The sequence below is a fragment of the Pan troglodytes genome, chromosome 3 (assembly GCF_028858775.2).
Source record: "Pan troglodytes isolate AG18354 chromosome 3, NHGRI_mPanTro3-v2.0_pri, whole genome shotgun sequence".
NCBI lineage: Eukaryota > Metazoa > Chordata > Mammalia > Primates > Hominidae > Pan > Pan troglodytes.
In genome coordinates, this window is record NC_072401.2 from 170,356,252 (window position 1) to 170,382,008 (window position 25,757).

At 38.7% G+C, this 25,757-nt stretch overlaps 1 protein-coding gene across 16 annotated transcripts in view; it reads left to right on the forward strand.

Moving 5' to 3' along the window:
• Window positions 1-25,757, forward strand: part of PALLD (palladin, cytoskeletal associated protein) — a 435,321-nt gene that overhangs the window by 194,436 nt on the left and 215,128 nt on the right. For all 16 annotated transcript variants that reach the window (XM_063809156.1, XM_063809157.1, XM_063809153.1 and 13 more), the window contains 3 exons: window positions 347-370; window positions 21,589-21,708; window positions 24,047-24,389. In XM_063809156.1, the coding sequence (XP_063665226.1) occupies window positions 347-370; window positions 21,589-21,708; window positions 24,047-24,389 (487 nt within the window). The remainder of the gene's footprint in view (window positions 1-346; window positions 371-21,588; window positions 21,709-24,046; window positions 24,390-25,757) is intronic.

The following is a 25,757-nucleotide window of genomic DNA, read 5'->3' on the forward strand; positions in this document are numbered from 1 at the left end:
CTAATGAAAGTCATATATTCTTTCTTCTTAAAAAATGCATATATACATTTGTACTCAAATGTGCATGAATAATTTTAGGAGGTTTACAAGGCTCCTAGAGCCCATCTATGAACTGCAGTTGGAAAAATTTCTTAGTGTAAGTTGATACAGGAATTTGAGTTTTTATATTTATAGAAATATAAACTGATCTATCACTTTATATCTTTTGTATGATGGAGTTTGACTGTAACATTTCTTCAGGCATGTCCTAGACAAAGTAATGGAAAGGAACAAGTAGGTTTTTTTAATTAAATGGAACCCCATTCTAATACTTTGTTCTAATTTATTTTTTTCATGTGGCAAACAGAACCTAGATCTACAGCTGAACCTGGTAAGAATATTTTTAGGGTTTTTTTTTTTGGTGGTGGGGGAGCAGATAATGTATCTTTTGGGTCTCAATAGTTCTTTCTTTCTATCTTAAAGCCATAAGCAGAACAATGTTTTTGTGGTTCCCTGGAAATGTGAAACCCCCTTAAAAACAATATCTTCTTTATCATGGAGTCTGTACACTGCATTTTACATCAACGTCTTTATTAGTAAAACATTAAGTTCCATTCAGACAAGAAGGTCAAGCTCAGTGACTTCAGGCTTTTTAAAATACAGTCTTTTAGGCTCAGAAAGCAAACTAAGCTGGTGATGAAAAAACATCCTCCTAAAATTCCAGTAGAGAAGGACAATCTACTGCCTATTTGTACTGATCAGAACCCACTAACAACCCCAGCTTAGAAATGTGTCTCAAATGAGAGCAGCTCAAAGAGGTAAGCAAAATGGACCCCCAGGCGTTTCTCATTTGTGTGCCCTGAGCCATAAACTTTTACTATTCTGCAAGCATGAAGAAAGTCATCTTGCCCCCAGATCGCTCTTAATTATCAGGTCGTTTGACCAGATCACAGTGCTATGTGATCCAGGAGCCTCGGGCCCAGCTGTTCCCTGCCTCAGACATATTGCATATTTATGTTTCCTCGTGGACTGAAATAGTGTTTGTAAAGGAAACAAATTTTTGTCTAGGTACTTCATCGTATGTCCTCCTCAAGACTATTTTCTTTTGTATTTTTCCCATCAGCAGGGTCACAATTTCACTTATTTCTGAACAAAGGGTAGAAAAACAAGTCATTTTCCTGTTTCTCCTGTTTGTTCCTCTGCTTCAGTGTCAAGCAGATCTTGCCACATGTGTCTTAGGAGCCATGACCTTGCTCTGACTCTTCTTGGGGGAACTGGAAAGTCCTCTGTGGGCCACTGCAGGTCAGATTACTGCAGTCAGTCCCTGAACTTCTCACATCTGTGTACTGGATCTTTAAAAGCAGAGTTTGACCCTATTAGGATCCAGCGTTTAAGGGAGGCTGAGTAGCATCCTTAGGGAACAACTGGAATTGATCTGCTGCCCTCCTGTCATGAATTATAAGCAGAGCAAGTCCCCCCACTTAATGTGTCAATCATCACATCAAATACTGTAGTCACTTTCCAGACTGTGGAAATATACAACTGCATATTTTGTCTGTGAAATGTCGTTGAATAAAATTGCATAATGCTACTTTTCTAATACATGGATTTTCTGAGATTAAATCTGCTGCATGAGCTAATATGGGAATCCTGTAGGGAGTTAGGGCACATCTTGTGCATTTGCTATTTTAAACAACTTTAGATAGGTAGATATAAAAGTAGGAACCAAATATCTTTTATCTACAAGAAATAGCTTTTTATGTGAAACAAACCTATAAAGCAATTTATGTCTTTTAATGCTTTGTGTATAAATAAGACTAAAATTTTGAGCCAAAAATTGTAAAAACGTTACTGCTAGCATGAGTTAAGGCAGCTTTTGACATTGCGTTTTGGATTCGGAGTGAACTCCTGCAACTCTCTTTTTCATCATGTTGTTATACGTTGTCATCATGCACATAGGTGATGATGATTTATCAAATGTAGGTTGGAAAATCACAAACAGTCATCTGCAAAGTCAAAACATTAGTTAGAAACTGCACAGCTTAGTTTTCAGTATGTGTATATTTGAAAAGGGAAAACACTCAGAATATGCTAGCTAAGGAAGAATAAATTTGGATGAGGAGGGAGGAAGGAAACATCTCCCCCGCACCCTGCGTCTTCATCACTTATCCTACATACGCTCCTTCTGTTTCAGATCTCCCCCGCGCCCTGCATCTTCATCACTTACCCTACATACACTCCTTCTGTTTCACATCTACCCTGCGCCCTGCGTCTTCATCACTTATCCTACATACGCTCCTTCTGTTTCAGATCTCCCCCGCGCCCTGCATCTTCATCACTTACCCTACATACACTCCTTCTGTTTCACATCTACCCTGCGCCCTGTGTCCTTATCACTTACCCTACATACACTCCTTCTGTTTCAGTTAGTTTGTTGCTTTGCTTCTAAAATATAGTTTTGAAATTAGTCCTAAACAGCTTCATGGAATCACCTGACCTCTAGAACGTACTTAAATGCCATTTGCTTTAATGTAGCAAAATCATGCAGAAAAGAGCAAGATATGGAAGGCCTTCCTTTTAAATCCCTTGTCCTAGCAATGCAGAAAAATGTTTCCTCTTTGTGTTCACTGAATTTTCTTATTTACATAGTTAGATCTGAAAGCGTTTAAGAAAACAGACTCCTTCATTCCAACTACAATAATAGCATTTTCTGAAAAATTTCTCCTGGCAGAGAAATATTTCTAGCAAATCTGTCTATACACCAAAAAATATTATATAGTCAGGAGCTATTGCTATTAAAAACTAACACAATGAGTTTTCCTGACCTACGATGATTTCTCCACAATTGTTTTTACCATAACACGACGAGACTTTCTTCTTTCCCTTTTACAGCGTTAAAATGCTGTGCTTCAGGAAATCAGCAGTTGGCATGCAGCATTAAATAAAATCCATGATCATGTTTTTTAAACAGAAAAAACCCTTAAACACATGAATGACTACTCAAGTGACTAATTATATGAGTTGTTGTGAGTAAGAACTTCAGAACAAGCAAATGTTACAGCGTATTTGTGCTTAAACAATGTTTTGTCATGCCTGTCAAAACTAGGTATGATTCTTTTACTAGTTGCCAAGTGTTTTCCTTACATTGACCTTGAAGTTGCTATGTCAGAGGAAAAAACAAAAAATAAATATGACTGTTTACCTTCTTTAAATGACCTGATTGACTGTTATATCTAATGGACCTCTGAGCTATTCAACTATATAGAAGTATGTAGGAACCGGCTTCCCTAAAAACTGTTTTCTTAGCCATTGTTAAGTGGAAGGAAGAAAAACAGACGTGACTACAATACATCTGAGGCAAGAGATAAATTTTATAGGACTAGGTCAGTGATATTTTCCAAATGCTAAAACATAAATAGCCTTTGAAATTCAGGAAAACATTTAAGCATTCTGTTTTTATTACTCTCTCTTCCTACCCTCTTCCTTTCCTCTGAGAGAGTCACTCTTGCTCGCTCTCTCCCCCTCCTCTCTGTCTCTTTCTCTCCCCTCACCTCCTTCATTCCCTCCCTCTCTTCCTCTTTCTCCATCTCACTCCCTCATTCTTTTTATTTCTTTTTTCTTTACTCTTCTCTTTACTCTCTTCCTTATTCATGGACAAGATGTTTTAAAGCTCCAGAAATAAAATTGAAATTCCCTAGTACCTAGATATAGCCCCATTAGGAATTAGATATTTAGATAAAGAAGGAAATAGCAGGTTGTCTCCAAATGCATCTGTGCAACTGAAACAGGTTTTTCTTGTCACTGCTGCGTCGTATCTGTCTGATGTGTTTTACACTCCCCTCTCTGTCTAGACAGAAGTCAGCTTGCATCACAAATCTTTTCAGACTGTTTTGTGAATTAATAGCTAGTCAGCTTACTTAAGACCAACATCCGTTTGTCATAGTACCTTCTCTGGCCTTCTTTGAAATTCTGACTTTGTGCTGATAGACTCCTTCAAAGACTAGTCTGGGGGTGGGGGGCACAGAAGACTCATTTGACAGCTGTTAATACTCAGTCTCTTACTCACTCAGCTGTCTGGAAACAGCCACAAACTGTGTTGAGTTACTTCTATAGCACTGTCTAATAGCGTGCAAAATTAAAAACACAAAAACGCGTCTTACTGGTTGTGGAATTATACATATAAAAGTATATTGCCTCCTGCTTTCAATTTTAATTTCTGCTAACCAGTGTGACCCATGCTAGATCTTGTACAGTAGAGTCTAGGCTTTGATTCTCTGATTCAGAATATAAAGTAAGTTACACTTAGTTCAATGTACTAAGGTGCTGTTGTAGGAGGGCAATGATAGGGATGTTTCTCGAGATCCCAGTAGATTGTATGCAGTAAAAACTTAATGCATGTTCTAGGTTAGGATGGTGGGTTGAACAAAAGTAGGCCATATGAAACTTATAGTTCACCAAGAGTGTGACAGGATACCCTGGGGTGCCACACCACGCTGACAGGGATGCTGTAATATATTTGAAATTTTTTAATGCAAACACATTCAAACTTGACATTTGACAGATATGACACAATGACTGGCTTGAACTAGTTCAGAATTTCAACATTAGATCACCCTCCATTCTTTTCTATGACATAATCTCTTTGTGAAACTGAGTTTTTGATGAGTGTGTGATAAAAAGTAAGTACCTCATGAAAATCCATGTAAAACATGAAATGAGGCTGGCTCATCCAATCTGATTCCAAGAGAGGTGGTACAGTGCCCAGCAGATGCACACAGCCATTAGTAAGAAATAGTGGCTATTTAAGAATAAAATAATAGTATTTTTCTTTCAATTTATATGTATTTTTAAACACTAAATTGTTTAGGCATAAATACTTATTAAGTTCTTTGGAAATAACTACATAACAAACATAACTATTAGTTATGTCTTTTGGCTTAGGAGCACCATTTTAAAAGTATTGAGAAACTTAGAGTCCCATGAACCAAGAAAGTTTGTTTTACTCTCTAGAGGAGGAGTGTCCAATCTTTTGAATTCCCTGGGCCACACTGGAAGAAGAATTACCTGGGGTCACATATAAAATACACTAACACTAATCATAGCTTTTGAGCTTAAAAAAAAAATCTCATAATGTTTTAGGAAAGTTTATGAATTTATGTTGGGCCACATTCAAAGCTGTCCTGGGCCACATGTGGCTCAGAGGCCATGGGTTGGACAAGCTTGCTCTAGAGGGAGAGGGGGAAGACTCAAGACACATTTGAGTACACAGCAAAAAGAAAATTGAGTGGGTTTTGAAATTCTTAATGCCAAATGTGCCTATTTCCAGTCCTCTTCCAGGACTCACATTCCAGCCTGCTGGCCTGTGAACTTTACCTCTCTCAGCAGAGACTGAAGGACTCTTCTCTGGGCAATTTAAACATCCCGAGAGAAAAAATAAATCCAAAGATAATGATTTGGGAGTTTCTCTTATAAAGATGCCACTTAGATTGTGCTATAGGGAAGGCCAAAGTGGATAAGTTCCTCTCTTATACTCAGAGCTTAATAAACTCCCATCCCTGTCAGACAAGCAGAGAGAAAAGGCATCTGGAGAAAACCTCTAGCATGAATGATAGAAAAAAACAAGTGACCTTCCTAAAAGGGAACTTTGAGAAAATGGATTTGCAAAGAGAGGAAAATGTAAAACAAAAACAAACAAACAAAATCTCTCTTAAAGGATCCAAGGAAATCATTCCACCCAAGAAATAAAAATGAAAAGCTAGAGAAAAAAAAAGAGAGGGGAGGACACTTGAAAAGCAGAGTTCTTGAAATGAAAAGTTCATAGCAGAAATAAAACGAGCAAATGTCCCACAAAGTACAGCAAAATGACAAAGAAGGGATGTAAGAGAGAAAAGGCAACAAAATTAGAGATGCATAGCTGAATAACTGGGATTCCAGAAGGAGAGAAGAAAGAAGCGGCGAGAGACAGGATTATCAATGAAATAATTTTTTTAAAGTTCCCCAAACTGAAAGTTATCAATTTCCAGATGGAAAAATCCACTGATTGCACAACGTATGGAATAAACCCAGACCCAGGCACGTCATCATGAAATTTAGAATTTCCAGGACAAGGAGATCATTTTATAAGTGTCCTGGGAGAAAACATCAGGTTATATATACAAACTAGCAAGATGCAAATAGCTTAGGCCTTCTCAGCAGTCACACTAGACACAACGAGACAATGAAGCAAGAACTTCAAAATTGTGAAAAAAGTTACCTACAACTTGGAATTCTGCCCCTAGGCAAAACTTCACATGGAAATCTAGCAAAGATATTTTCAGACTTGTAAGGTCCCCCAAATTTTCCTCTGGAACCCGACAGTGTGCTCCACCACAGCAAGAGAATTAATCCAGAAAGGACAAGATGTAGAGGTGGGGTATAGGAAGCAGGAGATCACATAGAAGCAAGAGGCAAAGGGCACCCCCAGGAGGGTGACAGCTGTGCATCAGGAATGAAGGGCAAGTTCAGATTGAAGCCTCGTGTCTCGAGGGACAAATGCAATGAGGCTTTCATCATTAGGAGGTTCATTGCCTCTGGTCCAGCCCGTCTTTTATCCGGATGACAGAATGGCAGGGCGGTAAGCCTGACCCAGAAATCTCATCTCTACTTGGGCTGTCCTGCTCTCCCCTCCATGGACTGTCACCTGGATCAGCTGGGAACACTCATTTTACCCCCACAGAAGCGTTCTGCTTTGGTCAGTCCTGACATCTAGAAGTCGGCCATGTTGAGTTTAATTAACCCATCTATGCCTGAGGTTGCAGTTTTTTGAATTTTTGCAATCAGACCTTGACGATGACCTTGAGCAGTAGGATATAAGTAACTCCCAAATGCTTAGCGTTCCAATAATGGAACACTAGGCATAAATGGGTAAAAAGCAGAAAATACCAGCAATCTCATTGCTGGATATACACCCAAAAGAAAGGAAGTCAGTATATCAAATAGATATCTGCACTCCCATGTTTGTTGCAGCACTATTCACAATAGTTAAGGTTTGGAAGCAACCTAAGTATCCATCAACAGATGCATGGCTAAAGGAAATGTGGTACATATACTCGATGGAGTACTATTCAGCCATAAGAAGGAATGAGATCCTATCATTTGCAACAACGTGGATGGAACTGGAGCTCATTATGTTAAGTGAAATAAGGCAGACACAGAAAGACAAACATCACATGTTCTTACTTATTTGTGTGATCTAAAAATCGAAACAGTAGAAGGATGGCTACCAGAGGCTGGGAGGGGTATTGAGGGTCTGTGGGGGGAGATGCAGATGGTTAATTGGTACAAAAATATAGTTAGAAAGAAAGAATAAGACCTAGTATTTGATAGCACAACAGGGTGACTGTAGTCAATAAGAAATTAATTATACATTTTAAAATAACTGTAAGAGTGTAATTGGATTGTTTAATTGGAGTATAATTGGATTGAATAACTAAAAGGATAAATATTATAGGGGACAGATACCCTGTTCTCCATGATGTGATTATTTCACACTGCATGCCCTTATCAAAACATGTCATGTACCCAGTAAATATATATACTTCCTATGTAACCACAATTTTTTTTAATTAAAAAAAACAAAATATGGAGATACCATCTCCAGCAACAACTATATTCCTGCTGGATGCCCACATGAGGCCCCACCAGACTGCTCCACTGAGTGAGCCTTATATTTCCCAGATTCACTCAAGACCTTACCCACTGAGTGCCCCGTGGGGCTTTTGGAAACTTTCAAGGACGTTGAATCTAGTTGATGGCCCAAGATGGTTCTTGGGATCTTTTTCCTAACAGTGACAAGGTTACCTTTTCTTTAGTCAGCCAAGATTTGTGCTCACTACTCAATTTTTTTAAACTAAAGAATGCATTTTTTAAGGATTCATACATATATGGTAAACACATAAAGAAAATTGAAGGAATTATTATCTCAAAGGAGAAGGAAAATTAAATTGGGGAGAGCCTATGAGGTATTTCTAAAGCACTGGAAATGTTTTATTTCATAGACTTGAGGATAGATACACAGGGGTTCATTTCACTGTTATTCGTTAAATGGTACATTTTAAATATCCTTCTTTATATATGATATTAAATACAATTGACAATTTAAAAAAATCCTTTGCAATTTTTTTCTTTTCTGAGACAGAGTCTTGATCTGTTGCCCAGGCTGCAGTGCAGTGGCACGATCTTGGCTCACTGCAACCTCTGCCTTCCAGGTTCAAGTGATTCTCCTGCCTTAGCCTCCCAAGTAGCTGGAATTACAGGGGTCCGCCACCATGCCCAGCTAATCTTTGTATTTTTAGTAGAGATGGGATTTTGCCATGTTGGCCAGGCTGGTCTCGAGCTGCTGACCTCAGGTGATCCACCAGCCTCAGCCTCCCAAAGTGCTAGGATTACAGGCGTGAGTTACTGCGCCCAGCCTCCTGTGCAAATATTGATACAAGCATTACATTTACCCACACTGGATTTCCTCTTGTTGATTTTAGCTCAGAGTTCTTTTTTACCAACTGTGTTAGCCAAACCATGTGGTGTGAAAGGTAAAAGCTGGATTTCTTTTTTAGGGACTTAGGACAAAAAAAAAAAAAAAAAGTTGCAAAGGAAGCCATTTATGAAAATGTCCCCTTATTACCCAGGGGACCCAGTAATCTTATCTTTGCTGCCTCATCATTTTATGAGTTTCCACAAACAAAATGGTTTTTATTTGTATTTAACCAAGTGTTAAGTAGGTCCAGGAACTTGAATGCAATTCAAGGTTGCCTTCTGGGAGATATTGCTGTGATTTTGTAATTTTTAGGTAACTATAAAGAACAGAATTTATCACCAGTAAAAACAGTTTCTGATTTAGTAATTTATTAAATGCCCTCAAATCAAAACCTTAGGAAATCCAAACATGGGAAAATTAGATTAAAATGCATCATAATTAAGGTTATTAATAACTTTAAATTTTTCCATTTATACTGGAGACAGTTTCTTTAGTACAGATAAGTAAGTCTCTAACTCCCTTTATGTGACATAAGCAGTCATTTTCTGATTTCCATTCCTTACCAAAATTTATTTTACAGATGTCTTATACGTCTTTGTTCAAGTGAGATGCCACCAGATGAAAATTCAGTATTACAACCTGGCTCATCTCATTTCCTCATGGCTTTCTTCATTTTTATAATGTCAGAACCATACAAGCTATGATGCTTCTTTCTCTCAACAAAATGTGAGCCTCTTGTCACTGTTGGATGAACTTTTCTTTGAGAAGAAAAGCTGAGGAACCTGTGGGACATTGTATTAAAATTTTATCTAGTTAAAAAAAATTATCTAGCAAAAATTGCTGTGACATTTCAATGCATGAGGATCACTAAAAGAACATCCTAGTGTTTATTTTTTATTTTTCTATTTTTGTTCTTTAATTCTGTAATTTTTCTAAATGTTCCACGTGAACTATATACAGGCATATACCTTATTTATGCATGGAAGTATTCCTATAAAATCATACACAATGAATTCTGCTCAGTCAACTTTGAAACACACAAAGGAAGCTTGTAGGAAAATTGGTCTTACTGAGAATTCCTTTAGAAAATAGTCTTTTTACAAAGCAAGTGTTTTTTTCCTTCATCTAAATTTCATGCATGCATTTATTTAAAAATAATTATAGGGAGCCTACCATGTGTGAGATGCTAAGAATATGGCCATGAACAAAAATTGTTTCTGCACTCAGAGGTTATATTTCAGCGAACCAGAAACTAACAAACTAATTACACAATCAATTATTTAGCAGGGTGAGGTGGCACATAGTCCCAGCTACCCAGGAGGCTGAGGCAGGAGGATTGCTTGAGCCCAGGAGTTCAAGGCTGCAGTGAGCTATGATCATGCCATTTCACTCCAGCCTGGGCAACAGTGAAACCCCTGTTTCTAAAAAAAGATTTTAAAAATAAAACAAAATTGCACCAGTTTTATTTGATTTTGTGATTGTCTTCTACTGTCTGTTAAAATCTCCCACTAGAGGCCTGGGCAACAGAGCAAGACCCTACCTTTATGAGTCAATAGATAGATAGATATTATTTAATTACAGTTGTGATGATATTATTTGTGATAGATATTATTTCATTACAGTTGTGATGTCTCCAAAAAAGCTTACCATCCTGAAATTGCTTTAAGGTGGTAAAACTGATTAAGTTTAATAAAAAAAGGGATTCTCTGAGAAAGTAATGTTTGTGGGGAAACATAAGACTGAGTAGGAGAGTGCCAAGTACTCCAGGAGGAGCCAGGGCTTAGAAACTTACCAGAGCGTGGCTTCACAAGGAGCTGCCCCAGAGCCCATGTGCCCAGTGCTCAGAAGGCAATGATGTGCGAGGCACAGAAGGAGCCTGACAAGAAGCAGGGACCTAATTATGCAGGGCTTCAGAGACCACGTTAACATTTTTTATTTTATCCTCAAAGTCATGGAAGGATGGGAGGATGATAAAATTTCATTCTTATTAAGAGAGCCCTCTGATTTAGAAGGGGCAACTGTATATTCATCCTCAGCTTTTCTGAAAAATGGCGTGACTAAAAGAACCACAAAGTCGTAGAAGCATCAGAAGGAATTCTTTACAAGTCATCAAGATCATCGATCTAAAACCACTTTATATTATCCCTACTGAATAAAATTGTATCCTGTTTTTAAATGTAGGTTTCAAGGCACAGAATTATGTCTATGTTTATAGTTGAAGCATCCTCAGGCATTGAACTGGCAAGGACATTTTTCTCAGTGTTCCCAGAACCTCTGTCTTTCCAGGTGTAGATAATTCAAGGTTGAGAGAAGTGCTTCCCAGAGAGCGCTAAGCCCTGGGAAGATAGTCCAGGGACATAAGCCCTGGTTGTCTAGGCAGGAAGTGCCCAGGTGTTACTGAAAGCTGAAAAGCCTTCACCACTCACAGCAGCATCTGTGAAGGGAGAAGGAAAGTGACTTAGCACTGCCTGAAGCCCACTACTACAAACCTCGTAAGAAGGGGCTGTTAAGCATGTCCACATTACAAGCTTATATCCTGTTCCAATGTGTCTTATACCTCAGAGGACATATTGCCCTCCCCTTGTAGCAGATGAATAATTCTCATGAATCATTGGGATAATGAGAATAATTAGTTTTTTCAGCATCAGGAAACTCCATTTCCTGACTTAAATCTTTCATTACCTTACTTTACGTAAGATTTCTTGTGTCCTGAACTAGGAAAAATGCAGAACAACTAGAGAGGCTAGAAAGAAAGAACATCAGCTCTAGAAAAAAAGAACATGTGCTCTAGAAAAACAGACCATCAGCTGGGTGTAGTGGCTCACGCCTGTAATCCCAGCACTTCGGGAGGCTGAGGCGGGTGGATCACCTGAGGTCAGGAGTTCGAGACCAGCCTGACCAACATGGTGAAACCCTGTCTCTACTAAAAATACAAAAAAAGTTAGCTGGGCATGGTGGTGTGCACCTGTAATTCCAGCTACTTGGGAGGCTGAGGCAGGAGAATCACTTGAATCTGGAAGGCGGAGGTTGCAGTGAGCCGAGATAGCACCATTGCACTCCAGCCTGGGCGACAAGTGAAACTCCATCTCAAAAAGAAAGAAAAAAAGAACATGCGTGTGGGAGATGGGATGCCAACCTTCAGCATTTTGGCTCTAGCATTAATTAGCCAGGACCCTGAGAGAATCACTTTGAACACCCAGGATTCATTGATATTGAGCCTGAAGAAATGAGGGGTTTGACCTAATTAATCTCTTACAGTACTGATCTTGTATTTCCCCTTCTATGGCTAACCACACTTTTAACTCATTCTGTAACCATATGCATTCAATTTAAAATTTCCCAATCCCTTTTAACTTTCCAGAGACATCTCACTTTCCAAATGATTAATCTTATGTGAAGCTCCAGCTTGAATTATTTCCACACTTTCTATCTTCCTCTTCAAATGGAAAGCCAAGAACTGTGTATAGTACAGTCAAAAAACACAGGATTACTTCATGCTCTCTCTGTTATCTTATTGTTTTCCTTCTATTCAGTGAACCTTTTAATCAAATAATTACTGTATGCTCTACATGTATCAGTATCTCTCAAACCTTTATCTGGAAACCCTTTTCTTAATATGTCAGTCACCCAGGATTCATTGATATTTATTGAGCCAGGAACTGTGCTGTGGGGCAGTATTTTTAAACTGCTGCTCATGGCCCATGAAGGTGGATGGCAACCACCATGTTATAAAAGTAGAATAAAAATAGTAGCATGCAACTTGTGTAATAACTTTAAATATTCTTTTGTGAAACTTTTATTTCCATTTTATATATATATATGTGTGTGTGTGTGTGTGTGTGTGTGTGTATGTATGTATGTATGTATATGTACCTATCCTATAAATGTGACTGGGTTAGACATAAAATGTATCTCTTCTGTGGATTTCAATCAAAAATATTTGAAACCTATTTTTTTAGGACACAGTTCTCTATACTTTTCTCAAGATAAAAATAATCTGGAAAGGGCATTAAAAAAAAAAAAAAAAAAAAACCCTTGGCCCCAACCCAGATCCACTAAATCAGAATCTCCAGGGGAGGGAGGGCCCTGTGTAATCAACATATTTAACCAGTCAGTGCTCCAGGTGATTCTTCCCATCCAACAAGTTTGGAAAATGCCACCATGAAAGACTCAAGATTCAAAAAGTTAACAATAATCTCCACCCAATCTTATAAATAGCCGTGTCTCCCCATCCCAACCAGAATAACCCAATCTTATTGAGGAATTAAGGCATATCTAATACAAATGTTAATAATAGTTATATCTGCATCCTTGAGTGTATACCAAAGGCCACATGTAGGATAGAAATAAAATTAGAGTAATGCAGAGTCCTGCCTATTTCAGAGTTGCCAATTCATTTTTCTATCCTTTAGTTTTTCTTCATCATTTTAAACAAAAATCACTGATTTAAAAATATCAAAATAGTTTAAATATACATTATGCTTCATAGTTTGGCATGTTTTTATATTTATTTTTGTCTTATTTTGAATTGGTAAATATCATAATACATAAATACATATAAGATACATTAGTATATATTATGGGAAAATAATTTTAAGTATTTATGGGATAAAATGCAAGCTTTTGACGTATGTATACTTGTAGAATGATCAAGCTAATTAACATATCCATTACCTCAAATACTTATCATTTCTCTTTAAAATACTCTCTGTTAGCTATCTTAAGATATACAGTATATTATTGTTGGCTGGGCGTGGTGGCTCACACCTGTAATCCTAGCGTTTTGGGAGGCCATGGCGGGCAGATCACAAGATCAGGAGTTCGAGACCAGCCCGGCCAACATGGTGAAACCCGGTCTCTACTAAAGATACAAAAAATTACCTCGGTGTGGTGGTACATGCCTATAATCCCAGCTACTTGGGAGGCTGGGGCAAGAGAATTGCTTGAACCCGGGAGGTGGAGGTTGCAGTGAGCTGAGATCACGCCAGTGCACTACAGCCTGGGCAACAAAGCAAGACTCTGTCTCAAAAAAAAAAAAAAAAAAGAAAGAAAGAAAAGAAAAAGAAAAAAGATATGCGTACATTATTATGAACTATAGTCACCATGAACCTATTCCTCCTGCCTAACTGAAATTTTGTACCCTTTGAGCAATGTCTCCCCTTCTCCTGTCCACCACACACCCCTCTCTGATTAACCATCTTTCTACTTTACATTTTTTTTAGATTCCACACATAAGTAAGATCATGCAGTATTTGTCTCTCTGTGCCTGGCTTATTTCACTTAGCATGATGTCCTCTAGGTTCATCTATGTTGTCTCAAATGACAGACTTTCCTGATTTTTTAAGGCTGAAAGGTATTGCATTGTACATATATGCCACATTTTTTAATCCATTCATCCACTGATAAATGCTTCCATTGTTTTCATACCTTGGCTGTTGTAAATAATGCTGCAACAAACATGGGAATGTAGATATTTCTTCAACATGCAGATTTTCATTCTTTGGCAATATAGCCAGAAGTGGGATTGCTGGATCAAACCTCATAGCTTTACACCATTGAGTTATGGTGTTTTCCCAGTTCCCACAATGCATCTTGTGAGGGGACATTTGCCTGATGGAGATGCTACGGTGAGCAGAGGTGAGCCTGCCTGAGTTTACACCTTTCCTCCCTATGACACCACAGCTGCCTATTTTATGGGATGTGGTCTTAATGTGCTTATTCTTTATAGAGATACAGTGTTGAAATTATAAAGCACAGCATATAACCTGAGTTCAGGATTTCAATAAATTAATTTTTCATTTTGCTCTTATCAACACTACAGAAACCGAAAGTAAATATTCCGGTAATATTGAACCCAGTTGGCTTTGTTTTCCAGCTGGGTCAACATTGGGAAAGCTAGAAAATTCTGTAGTGTGTTATCCATATAAGTCCACAATCATACTGGGCACAATGCATTGTCCTTTAAAGGTCTATTTTGATCATAAAATTTAAAAACATAACTTGTGTTACTCAGTGGCGAGACATGAAATGAGCTATCAAAGTCAGCTGCCATCACCATGAGTCAGATGAGGGCCAGTATTGCCATATATAATACTACCTGCTGCATTATGACCCGGCATCCACATTACAGTGCTCAAAAAAGTATTCCAGGTATTTGTGAAAATTACCCAGTATTTTCCACTATTTCTAGCATAGGAAGTCTTGAGTGATACCATCATTTCAGGAAAAAGGAAAAAAAATTGTTTTATTTGAAACAAAACGGCAACATTATTAAGAACTCAAAGTCTCAGGCCCGGCGCGGTGGCTCACGCCTGTAATCCTAGCACTTCGGGAGTCTGAGGCAGGGGGATCACCTGAGGTTGGGAGTTTGAGACCAGCCTGACCAACATGGAGAAACCCTGTCTCTACTAAAAACATAATATTAGCTGGGTGTGGTGGCGCATGCCTGTAATCCCAGCTACTCAGGAGGCTAAGGCAGGAGAATTGCTTGAACCTGGGAGGCAGAGGTTGCAGTGAGCTGAGGTTGTGCCATTGCACTCCTGCCTGTTTAACAAGAGCGAAACTCCTCTCAAAAAAAAAAAAAACTCCAAGTCTCTTGTACTTGAAATATAGGCCATTGAGCTCACTTGAGATTGCTGTACTTTTTGGTGTTTTTCATATATTGATGCCTACGCATATATGCTAAACTTGTTATAGAGAGACAACAGAAATAGCCAGTTAGATAAGGGATAGATTATTTCAGGTTATTTGTATATATTTTTAATATATTATTTTAAATTTTTAAATAATTTTTGAGATTTGTATCTATATGTTTTTCATATATAGATATGAAAAATATATATATAACCTGAAATAATCTATCACTTTATATAACTGGATATTTATGTTGTTTCTTTGTAACAGGTTTTAGTGTACAGATACAAGCTGAAATATATTGTCTCTGTTTTAAAATTGAAGCTTCATGAAAATTTTTAATTTTTTTTTTGAGCTTCTTTTTTTTATTATTATTTTTATTATACTTTAAGTTTTAGGGTACCTGTGCACAATGTGCCAGTTAGTTACATATGTATACATGTGCCATGCTGGTGCGCTGCACCCATTAACTCGTCATTTAGCATTATGTATATCTCCTAATGCTATCCCTCCCCCCTCCCCCCACCCCACAACAGTCCCCAGAGTGTGATGTTCCCCTTCCTGTGTCCATGTGTTCTCATTGTTCAATTCCCATCTATGAGTGAGAATATGCAGTGTTTGGTTTTTTGTCCTTGCGATAGTTTACTGAGAATGATGATTTCCAATTTCATCCATGTCCCTACAAAGGACATGAACTCATCATTTTTTATGGCTGAATAGTATTCCATGGTGTATATGTGCCACATTTTCTTAATCCAGTCTATCATTGTTGGACATTTGGGTTGGTTCCAAGTCTTTGCTATTGTGAATAGTGTCGCAATAAACATATGTGTGCATGTGTCTTTATAGCAGCATGATTTATAGTCCTTTGGGTATATACCCAGTAATGGGATGGCTGGGTCAAATGGTATTTCTAGTTCTAGATCCCTGAGGAATCACCACACTGACTTCCACAATGGTTAACTAGTTTACAGTCCCACCAACAGTGTAAAAGTGTTCCTATTTCTCCACATCCTCTCCAGCACCTGTTGTTTCCTGACTTTTTAATGATTGCCATTCTAACTGGTGTGAGATGGTATCTCATTGTGGTTTTGATTTGCATTTCTCTGATGGCCAGTGATGGTGAGCATTTTCTCATGTGTCTTTTGGCTGCATAAATGTCTTCTTTTGAGAAGTGTCTGTTCATATCCTTTGCCCACTTTTTGATGGGGTTGTTTGTTTTTTTCTTGTAAATTTGTTTGAGTTCATTGTAGATTCTGGATATTAGCCCTTTGTCAGATGAGTAGGTTGCGAAAATTTTCTCCCATTTTGTAGGTTGCCTGTTCACTCTGATGGTAGTTTCTTTTGCCGTGCAGAAGCTCTTTAGTTTAATTAGATCACATGTGTCAATTTTGGCTTTTGTTGCCATTGCTTTTGGTGTTTTAAGACATGAAGTCCTTGCCCATGCAGGCTACGGTAACCAAAACAGCATGGTACTGGTACCAAAACAGAGATATAGATCAATGGAGCAGAACAGAGCCCTCAGAAATAACGCCACATATCTACAACTATCTGATCTTTGACAAACCTGAGAAAAACAAGCAATGGGGAAAGGATTCCCTATTTAATAAATGGTGCTGGGAAAACTGGCTAGCCATATGTAGAAAGCTGAAACTGGATCCCTTCCTTACACCTTATACAAAAATTAATTCAAGATGGATTAAAGACTTAAACATTAGACTTAAAACCATAAAAACCCTAGAAGAAAACCTAGGCATTACCATTCAGGACATAGGCATGGGCAATTTTTAATTATTTAAAAGATAACCATATACCTGTTTGTACCTTAAAAAATTTGTATGTTGACTGGGCGCGGTGGCTCACGCCTGTAATCCCAGCACTTTGGGAGGCTGAGGCGGGTGGATCACGAGGTGAGGAGATCCAGACCATCCTGGCTAACACAGTGAAACCCCGTCTCTACTAAAAATACAAAAAAATTAGCCGGGCAGGCGCCTGTAGTCCCAGCTACCGGGCAGGCTGAGGGAGGAGAATGGCGTGAACCCGGGAGGCAGAGCTTGCAGTGAGCCGAGATTGCGCCACTGCACCTCCAGCCTGGGCGACAGAACGAGACTCCGTCTCAAAAAAAAAAAAAAAAATGTGTATGTTGTATTTGTATTACCTATTCAAAAAAATAAAAATCTTTAAATGGTAGAGATAAATCTTAAGAATAAAGAAAAAGAAGACAATTCAGGAAACTACATTTGGTTCTGTTTTTACAGACTCAATAGGAGGGGTTGCAAAGCTATCAAGACAAGTGGGAGAAAAAGACCAAAAAGATCCTGTCTTTGTGATTATAGGATCATTATAGTAGATCAAATATTTGGTCAATTTTTAAAAATACTGCATAATGAACTAGAATTTTAATTTCAGAAGTTTGAAATAAACTTTTAATTTTTAATTGCCTAAAAATTTTAATTCTATATTATATTTCCTACTTACATCTTATATTTCAAAAAATTTTTGCCAAATAGATTCTGGCAAACATTTTTGCTTGCAGCTGACTTAACTGCATTTTTAAGACAGCCCAGTTTTGAAGGAAAGAGAGAAGGAGGGCTTAAAAAACTATACCATTGTCATGTGGGCATTAAGAGTGTAAGCTTTTGGGATTTTCTAATTCAAGTTTAATTCATGTAAAAGATGTGTCTCAACCCCTTGATAAGATTACAGACAACTCAAAGGCAGGAACCATTAATTATCTCCATATCTGCAGCTATGAAATATTAAGACAGTGTACTCTTAAAGATGCTTAACAAGTAGGTAGATGACTGTAAAAGCTTCTAGGAGCTGTTCATGGATGGAGATTCCAGACTTTATCTCAAAAAATTTTCTCGACATCTTAAAACCTTTCCTTAACAAGTCTTTCCATTCATTTAACCCACCTTCTGCTCTCTTGCTGCAATTAGGAACCATTTGTCCTTATTGTTCTTCAAGAAAGATGTAGAATGTTTGAGCAACTTCTTCCTGATTTTAATGTCTTTGCATTTATGATACCCATCACAGTATTTTACTTAAATTAGCATTTTTGGCTTTCTTTTTTTCTTTTGAGACAGAGTTTCACTCTTGTTGCCCAGGCTGGAGTGCAGTGGCCCGATCTTGGCTCACTGCAACCTCCGCCTCCCGGGTTCAAGCAATTCTCCTGCCTCAGCCTCTCAAGTAGCTGGGATTACAGGCACCTGCCACCATGCCTGGCTAATTCTTTTGTGTGTGTTTTTAGGAGAGATGGGGTTTCACCGTGTTGCCCAGGTTGGTCTTGAACTCCTGACCTCAAGTGATCCGCCTGCCTCGGCCTCCCAAAGTGCTGGGATTACAGGCATGAGCCACTGCGCCTGGCCTTAAATTACCATAAATGGATGAATACTTAATATAGATTTCATTGCCCTTTACTTTTTTTCTTATGGTTGAAGAAACATATAACATGAAATCTGCCTTCTTAAATTTTTAAGTATACACTACAGTATTGTTAACTATATGCTTAATGTTGTGCAGCAGATGTCTAGAACAGTTTCATCTTGCATGAGTGAAACTATGCCCACTGAACAGCAACTGCCATTCCTCCTTGTCCCCAATGCTTGGCAGCCAGCATTCGACCTTCTGCTTCTAAGAGTATGACTAGTTTAGATACCTCTTAAGTGGAATTTTGCAGTATTTCTCCTACTGTCATTGCCCTTTACTTTTACCTCAACTAAATAATTTAGATTCAATGTAGAACACAAAATTAATAATAGAACATAAAGAATAAACTAAGTTTTTCACACCCCATTCAAACATCAAATTGAATAATATGCTGAAAGAATAAGGTGTGTGTTTCTACAACTCTTGCAATTTTAAACCTGTATTAATATATCTTAGAAATGAGTTGACCTTGAGCTACACTACAATGCTAAACTCTCAGAAGCTTATAATCACCATAGTCCTCAGATCTTTCCTAAGGAACGTAACATTTTGACACAGAAGAATCCTTGCATTTTAGCTTTTAACAAAATCTCAAGCAGTCTGTTAACCAGATTACCATCAGCATCATCAGAAATGGGGAAAAGGAAAGGCTTTGGTGGGTGGGGCAGGGGGTTGATAAAACCTAAGAATGGAGTGAGAAATCGAGTAAAACTCAATGATGCCTATAGGCCATATTACTTGGTAATACAAAAAAATAGATATATATATTTGACCCAATAACACGACATCAAAAACTATATAGTTTGATAATACTTGGACAAATTTTGAAATGATAGATACATGAATTTTTTTCTAGAATCAAATACAACAAACTCTGCATTTGCCTTTGAAGAGTGAGATTATTAAGGGGTATTAGGTATATAAAGGGAATTCGATTATAAAGAGAAACATTTACACTTTATTTTATACTTAGTGTTTAATTTATTTACTTTTGCATTTATTAATTTGATGTATAGGTTAAAAAATAAAATATTTAAAGCTCTCTTCAATAGACAAAAATGTTTTTTTAAATATATCACTTTTACCTACAGTTAGTACTTCTTTTGTTTCAGGGTTTAAAACATAAAATGTTTTGAAACAGATTTGCTGATTTTCATTATTGATGGTCTGAAACGTTTGCTCTTAGAAGGATGTTAGTGAAGGAGGTTTATCTTATCAAATTCTATGAGTTAGCTACTGCAATACAGTAGAGCACCCCAAAATTTAGTTGCTTAAAGCAGCAACCGTAATTCGGTGGGTGAACTATTTGGCTTGACCTCAGCTGGGTGGTTTTTGTGGTCTGTGCCAGGCTGGGCTGACCACAGCTGGGCTCTCTCAGTGCGGCCATGGTCAGCTGCCAGGATGACTAGGAACGAGTCAGTTAGTCTAGGATGGTCTCTTTTGGAAGGGCTTATGTCTGCTCCATATGGTCTCTTCCTCCTACAGGTTAGCACAGCCTTGTTCACCTAAGGGTTCATTAGGGTTCCAAGAGATGGAGCAGAAACAGGCCAGGCCTCTCAAGGATTTGGCTCAGAATTGGCCAACAACATCACTTTCACCACATTCTAGGCTAAAGCAACTCACAGGGCCAGCCCAGGTTCAACGGATGGGGAAATAGACTCTGCCACTTTATGGAAGGTGTTGCAGAGGCACGTTAAAAAGAGGCATGTCTACAAAGGAAGGAATAATTGCAGCCATTATTACTAAGAAATTTACAATACACGGTCTTATGCTACCCCCAAAATTTGTGAATAACCAATAGAATCACTTTGTGGGAATCTGAAATATATCACTTTTCTTAAGTTTGCCCACATAATTATCTTTATTTTACTGGTACAATATAAGCAATTATTCAACTAGTAAAACTAATTAATACCCTAGATATAGCTTCCTTTTAATGTTAACAGCTAACACTGGCTATGAAACATTTGCTCTGTGCCAGGCAATGTCCTAAGCACAGTATGTCATATCACAAAAGTAGGTGGTGGTTAGGGTTTGGAGTCTGGACCCCAGCTTGGTTTGAATCCCTATGTTAGTATTTATTAGCTGTGTGACCTTGGGCAAGTGAATTAACCTTATTGTGCTTCCATTTTCTACCTATAAAATGGGCTAATAATAAACTTACATAACTCATAAGATTGACATGATGATTAGATTTAATCTGTGTTAAGTGCTGGTAACAATACCTAGTGTATAGTAAGCTGTCAGCTTATATAGCTGTCAGCTCTTGTTATCGTCATCATCATCATCATCATCCCCCTCACAATAACCGTGTGGTGGTTAATTTTGTGTGTCATGCGTGACTAATACAAACTCTGTGAGGTAGCTTCTATTATTGTCTCCATTTTACGGAGAAGAACACTGAAGTTCAGGGAGACTGACCAAAGTCACAAAGGCAAGATGTGGCAGGACCCTCATTCAAGCCCTGGCAGCTGTTTCGAGTCTGGGCTTTTCATGCCCTACAACACTGCCATGCCACTTAACAGTACCTTCCAGAATAGTTGTCTACAGGTCAAACATATACAGGTCATGTTCTTTTTTCCCCCGTGGTTAGCATTTCAGAAGAGCTTTATTTTCCCCACTGCTTGGTTTGCAGCTGAGCAGATATAAGAGGTAGCTGTATGTACAGAAAGAACTCTGACATGCAATCAGCTTAACTCCTACATGCAAAATACAGAGCTGCACACTTGCAGACATCTCGTTTTATCTTCACAGATAATCCATTGGGTATGTATTATCCCCATTTTATAGATGAGGACACCGAGACTGCTCTTGTCCAACATCACAAAGAATGGGTCTACCTCCAAAGCTTTTTCTGCTAGGCAGAATTGCTAAATTAAATGTAAAGAGATTCTATTGCAAACACTTTTGTAAAGTGAATCTGTAATAATCATAACCTAATTTGTTTGTTGTGGAAAGGTGGAGGGTCTCACTTCTTAAAAGTGACTTCATGGTTCAACTCTGATGAATGATTCTGTTCTCTTCACTTCCAGAGGAGATTTGCACCCTAGTTATTGCTGAGACTTTCCCTGAAGATGCAGGGATCTTTACATGTTCAGCAAGAAATGATTATGGATCAGCAACCAGCACTGCCCAGCTGGTTGTCACCCCAGGTATGTGAGGAGTAAAAAAAATGACTGGGTTCTGTTCCCCAGCACCAGTGTGATTGGCCACAGCAGAAAGGCACTGTCCTGGCCAGGTGCAGTGGCTCACACCTGTAATCCCAGCACTTTGGGAGGCCGAGGCAGGCAGATCACTTGAGGTGAAGAGTTCGAGACCAGCCTGGCTAACATGGTGAAACCCTGTCTCTACCAAAAATACAAAAATTAGCTGAGTGTGGTGGTGCGTGCCTGTAATCCCAGCTACTCTGGAGGCTGAGGCAGGAGAATCACTTGAACCCAGAAGGTGGATGTGGCCGTGAGCCAAGATCATCCCACTGCACTCCAGCCTGGGTGACAGAGTCAGACTCCGTCAAGGAAGGAAGGAAGGAAGGAAAGGAGTGGGGGAGGGAGGGAGGAAGGAAGGGACAAAGGGACTGTCCCAGGAAGAGGGCTCAGCTCAGCCTTCAGGAATCTGGCCACTCCAGGAGTCACCCTGACAGTCTAAGTTCATCGTGAAACAAAGGCTTTAGGGGAGGGGAGGAGAAGGAGTGAAGTGGAGATGACAAACCAAAAGATAATGATCGTGTAGCAACTGAACACACAGGGGGCTTTCTTTAAAATCGTGCAGTCTTGGTCTTGGAAACGATGGAGCTGGTTTCCTAACATCCTCCTGCTAACCTAGAATCATATTCACATTGGAAAGCCACCTCTACATCGGAGGTTCAGTCACTTTCTCAGCAGTGCCAACACATGAGATCTGGAGATACTTGTACAAATAAGCCATTGTCTGATCCACTGTTGAAACTTCTGAAAAGGTAATACAAGATAAGCCTTCTTGTATAAAATGTAATACAAGATAAAACTCAGAGAAGCTGTAAAGGCCTTCAAACTCAAATTTCACTGATAGTCTATATCAATGATAGTATATAACTAATATGAAAAAGAAAGCAATGTATTGTATTATTGAAGTCAATTTTCAAAAATATATGGATATTTTCTAAACTCAAAAACTTACCACTAGGGAAGGCAATGTGAAACAGCTTTTTTTCTTTTTCTTTTCTTTTCTTTGCTTTCTATTTGTCTGTTTTCTAGTTACTAATGAGCATTAGCTTACTTTAATTGCCTCATCTCTGCCATTCATCTTAAAGATATTTTTAAAATATGTTTTTGACCAAGCCTGGAACATAATGTACATAGTAGGGAATCAGTAAATGGGTCATTTGTTAAATGATACGGACTTGGAGAGAACAACTGAATTGTACTTGGATTCCTTCAGAAGAGCAAGAACTTGGTGCTAGGTGGCAGCAGAGACACAACCAAAACTTATTTAGGGACCTTAGAGTGGCAATTGTAAATGCTTTTTCATCTTAATTAAGAAAAGAAATGGGAGGGTCATCTTAAGTGGGAAATGGTTTCTGTGAATGACTACTGTAAGTGCTGAAAGAAACCTAAGTGTCAGGATCGGAGTTACAGAGCAAAGAGGACCCCAGCGTTTTGATTCCGAGTTGGCTTCAACACTGTCCCATCAAATGGCCATAGCAGGAGTGCAGTGTTTAAACAATATGGCCAAAACCCTGGGCTCTATAAGTCTGAGTGGCAAAAATTTGTGTGTAATATTTTCCATTTGTTTCTGCAGTAAATCTGCTATAAGTCAAACATAATCAACAAATATTTTATTTTTGAGCTTTTTGTTTACCTCAATAAGCATTTTTGAGTGCATGCCAGGAGCTCTGCTGGGCTGTGGGCAAGCTGCAGAATCTAAAAAAGACGTGATCTCAAGATGCTTTCAGCCTATTGAGGGCAACAAATAAAAATCTCTTTCGTACTGAGTTATAGTTGGAGCAATCATCTAATATGGAAAAAAATATTTTTATGAGATTATGAAATTTTACTTGGACTCCAAGGTTTACCTTCCCTAGCTTTAGATGAATATCCACATAAAACCTTTACAGCTTGAGCCAATTTGAGTAGTGACAGCTAGGATGTTCAGTCGGACCCATGGACCAAAACGTGAGAGGACAAAGCATTGTTGGTTGATACTGTTTGTGTTGTCACTTTTTTTGCCAAGTTCTATCTTTAGCTCTTGTTTGAAATTTTTATGATTCAGTAGCTGGGTTCCCCAAATGTGAGCTCAGTCAGGAAATGAAACGGTAGCACTCGTTCAAAACAAGCTTGAAAGAACCAGGCCCTCTAGCTGGCAGTGCTTCTGCATCAGATGAGAGCAGCACAATCACCTCTTCTTTAACAACTTCACACAACACGGGGATTCTCAGAAGACTCTGACAGTGTGAAATCACTTGTTGAACTAGTGGCATCTTCTTATGTTTTTCCTCTCTTTCCCCTTCCTTAGCCAACACTGAAAACTGTAGTTACGAGTCAATGGGAGAATCCAACAATGACCACTTCCAACACTTCCCACCTCCCCCTCCAATCTTGGAGACAAGTTCCTTGGAGTTGGCTTCAAAGAAACCATCTGAGATCCAGCAGGTGAACAACCCTGAGTTAGGCCTGAGCAGGGCAGCCCTTCAAATGCAATTCAATGCTGCTGAGAGGGAAAGGAACGGCGTCCATCCCAGCCGTGGAGTAAATGGACTGATGAACGGCAAAGCTAACAGTAATAAATCTCTTCCAACACCAGCTGTCCTGCTTTCACCCACTAAGGAGCCACCACCTCTGCTTGCCAAACCAAAACTGTGAGTATTTCTGCATGGTTTTATAATAATTTCCATACCCCTGTTACATTTCCTGTCTGGTGAGAAAAAAACTTTTGCCTGTATTCAACTATGTGGCAAGTTGGCCTTGACTCATGGGACCTTGCTGCCAAGTGGTGTCTTTCAACAATATAAAAGACACCTAAAAATAAAGAAGGGAAATGAAAAGCTTGGTGAAATCTGCCCTTTGCTGAAAGCTATAACTGGTTATGGCTGTGAAAATATCTGTGCCCAGTGTGGGCTTCCAACATACAGCTAAGGATGTAGCCACTCCCTGGAGGCCATGGAAAAGGGGGATCTACTTTCAGCCCTTTATTAAAAGCATTTCAAAAAGTGAGTATAAGTACTTTGCATTTGTTACTTTAAATAGTAAGTATCAGTAAGAAGATCTGATATAGACAAGCGGGGAAAGACTAAAAACTGAGGCTGGAAATTCAGGGTGCAGATCCTGGCAGGGCAATGAAACTGGAGGGAAGCAGGCTTGTGGGCAAGAAGAGCGCCCTTCACAACACAGGCTACTTGGCTTGGAATTCCATGGAGCTGCATATTTCCATGAATACCATCTTCACAGTTGATGTCCATTATTTTCTTAGGATGATAAACCTTGCATGAGCTGTTTCCATTGGCACCGCACAGCAGAGAGTTGTTATGAATGGAGCCATTACAATGTCAGAGAGAGGCAGAAATAAATTAGCTCAAAGGGTTCTATCATAGCACAACGGACCCTGAATTACTGCCCTGCCAGAGGTCAGTGGAAATGTAAGAGTCACAGTGAATGTGTATGTATTCTATGAGGTCACATTCCCATGAGAATGTATTTGCCAGAACCTAGGAAAGCCCCTTCTATTTACCCATATCTGATGTTTTTGATTTGGGGCAGGAAGGGCTTCTTTAGGGGTTATTCTTTATTTCCCTAGCATTGACTAGCCTGCTCTTTTCTCTCTGTGATCAGTTCATTTGTTAGAAATGTTAGAATTTAAAAGATATTTGAATTAGAATAACACCTTTACCTTTGTACATCACTTTATTGTTTACTGAGTGATTTCATGAACAACATTAGACTAATCAAATAACAAAAGCAGTCAAAAGAATACCTTAAGTTAAGAAATGGGCAAACAATTTTATAAAACCAGACTTCTGGACAATCTTGGGTTGCAGTTTCAAAAATCTATACATTGCTACCCTCTACTTAATTTTGCATTGTGTTCTGGCTCTCTTTTAAGACAGTAGGGCTACTCACTAAGCTTGTACACAATAGTGTGAAAGGTGCTGGTGAACATTTAATACCTATGCGCCATCTCCATTCAGAGGCTGAACAGGTATAATGAGCTAAAAAATGGTGGCCTTAAA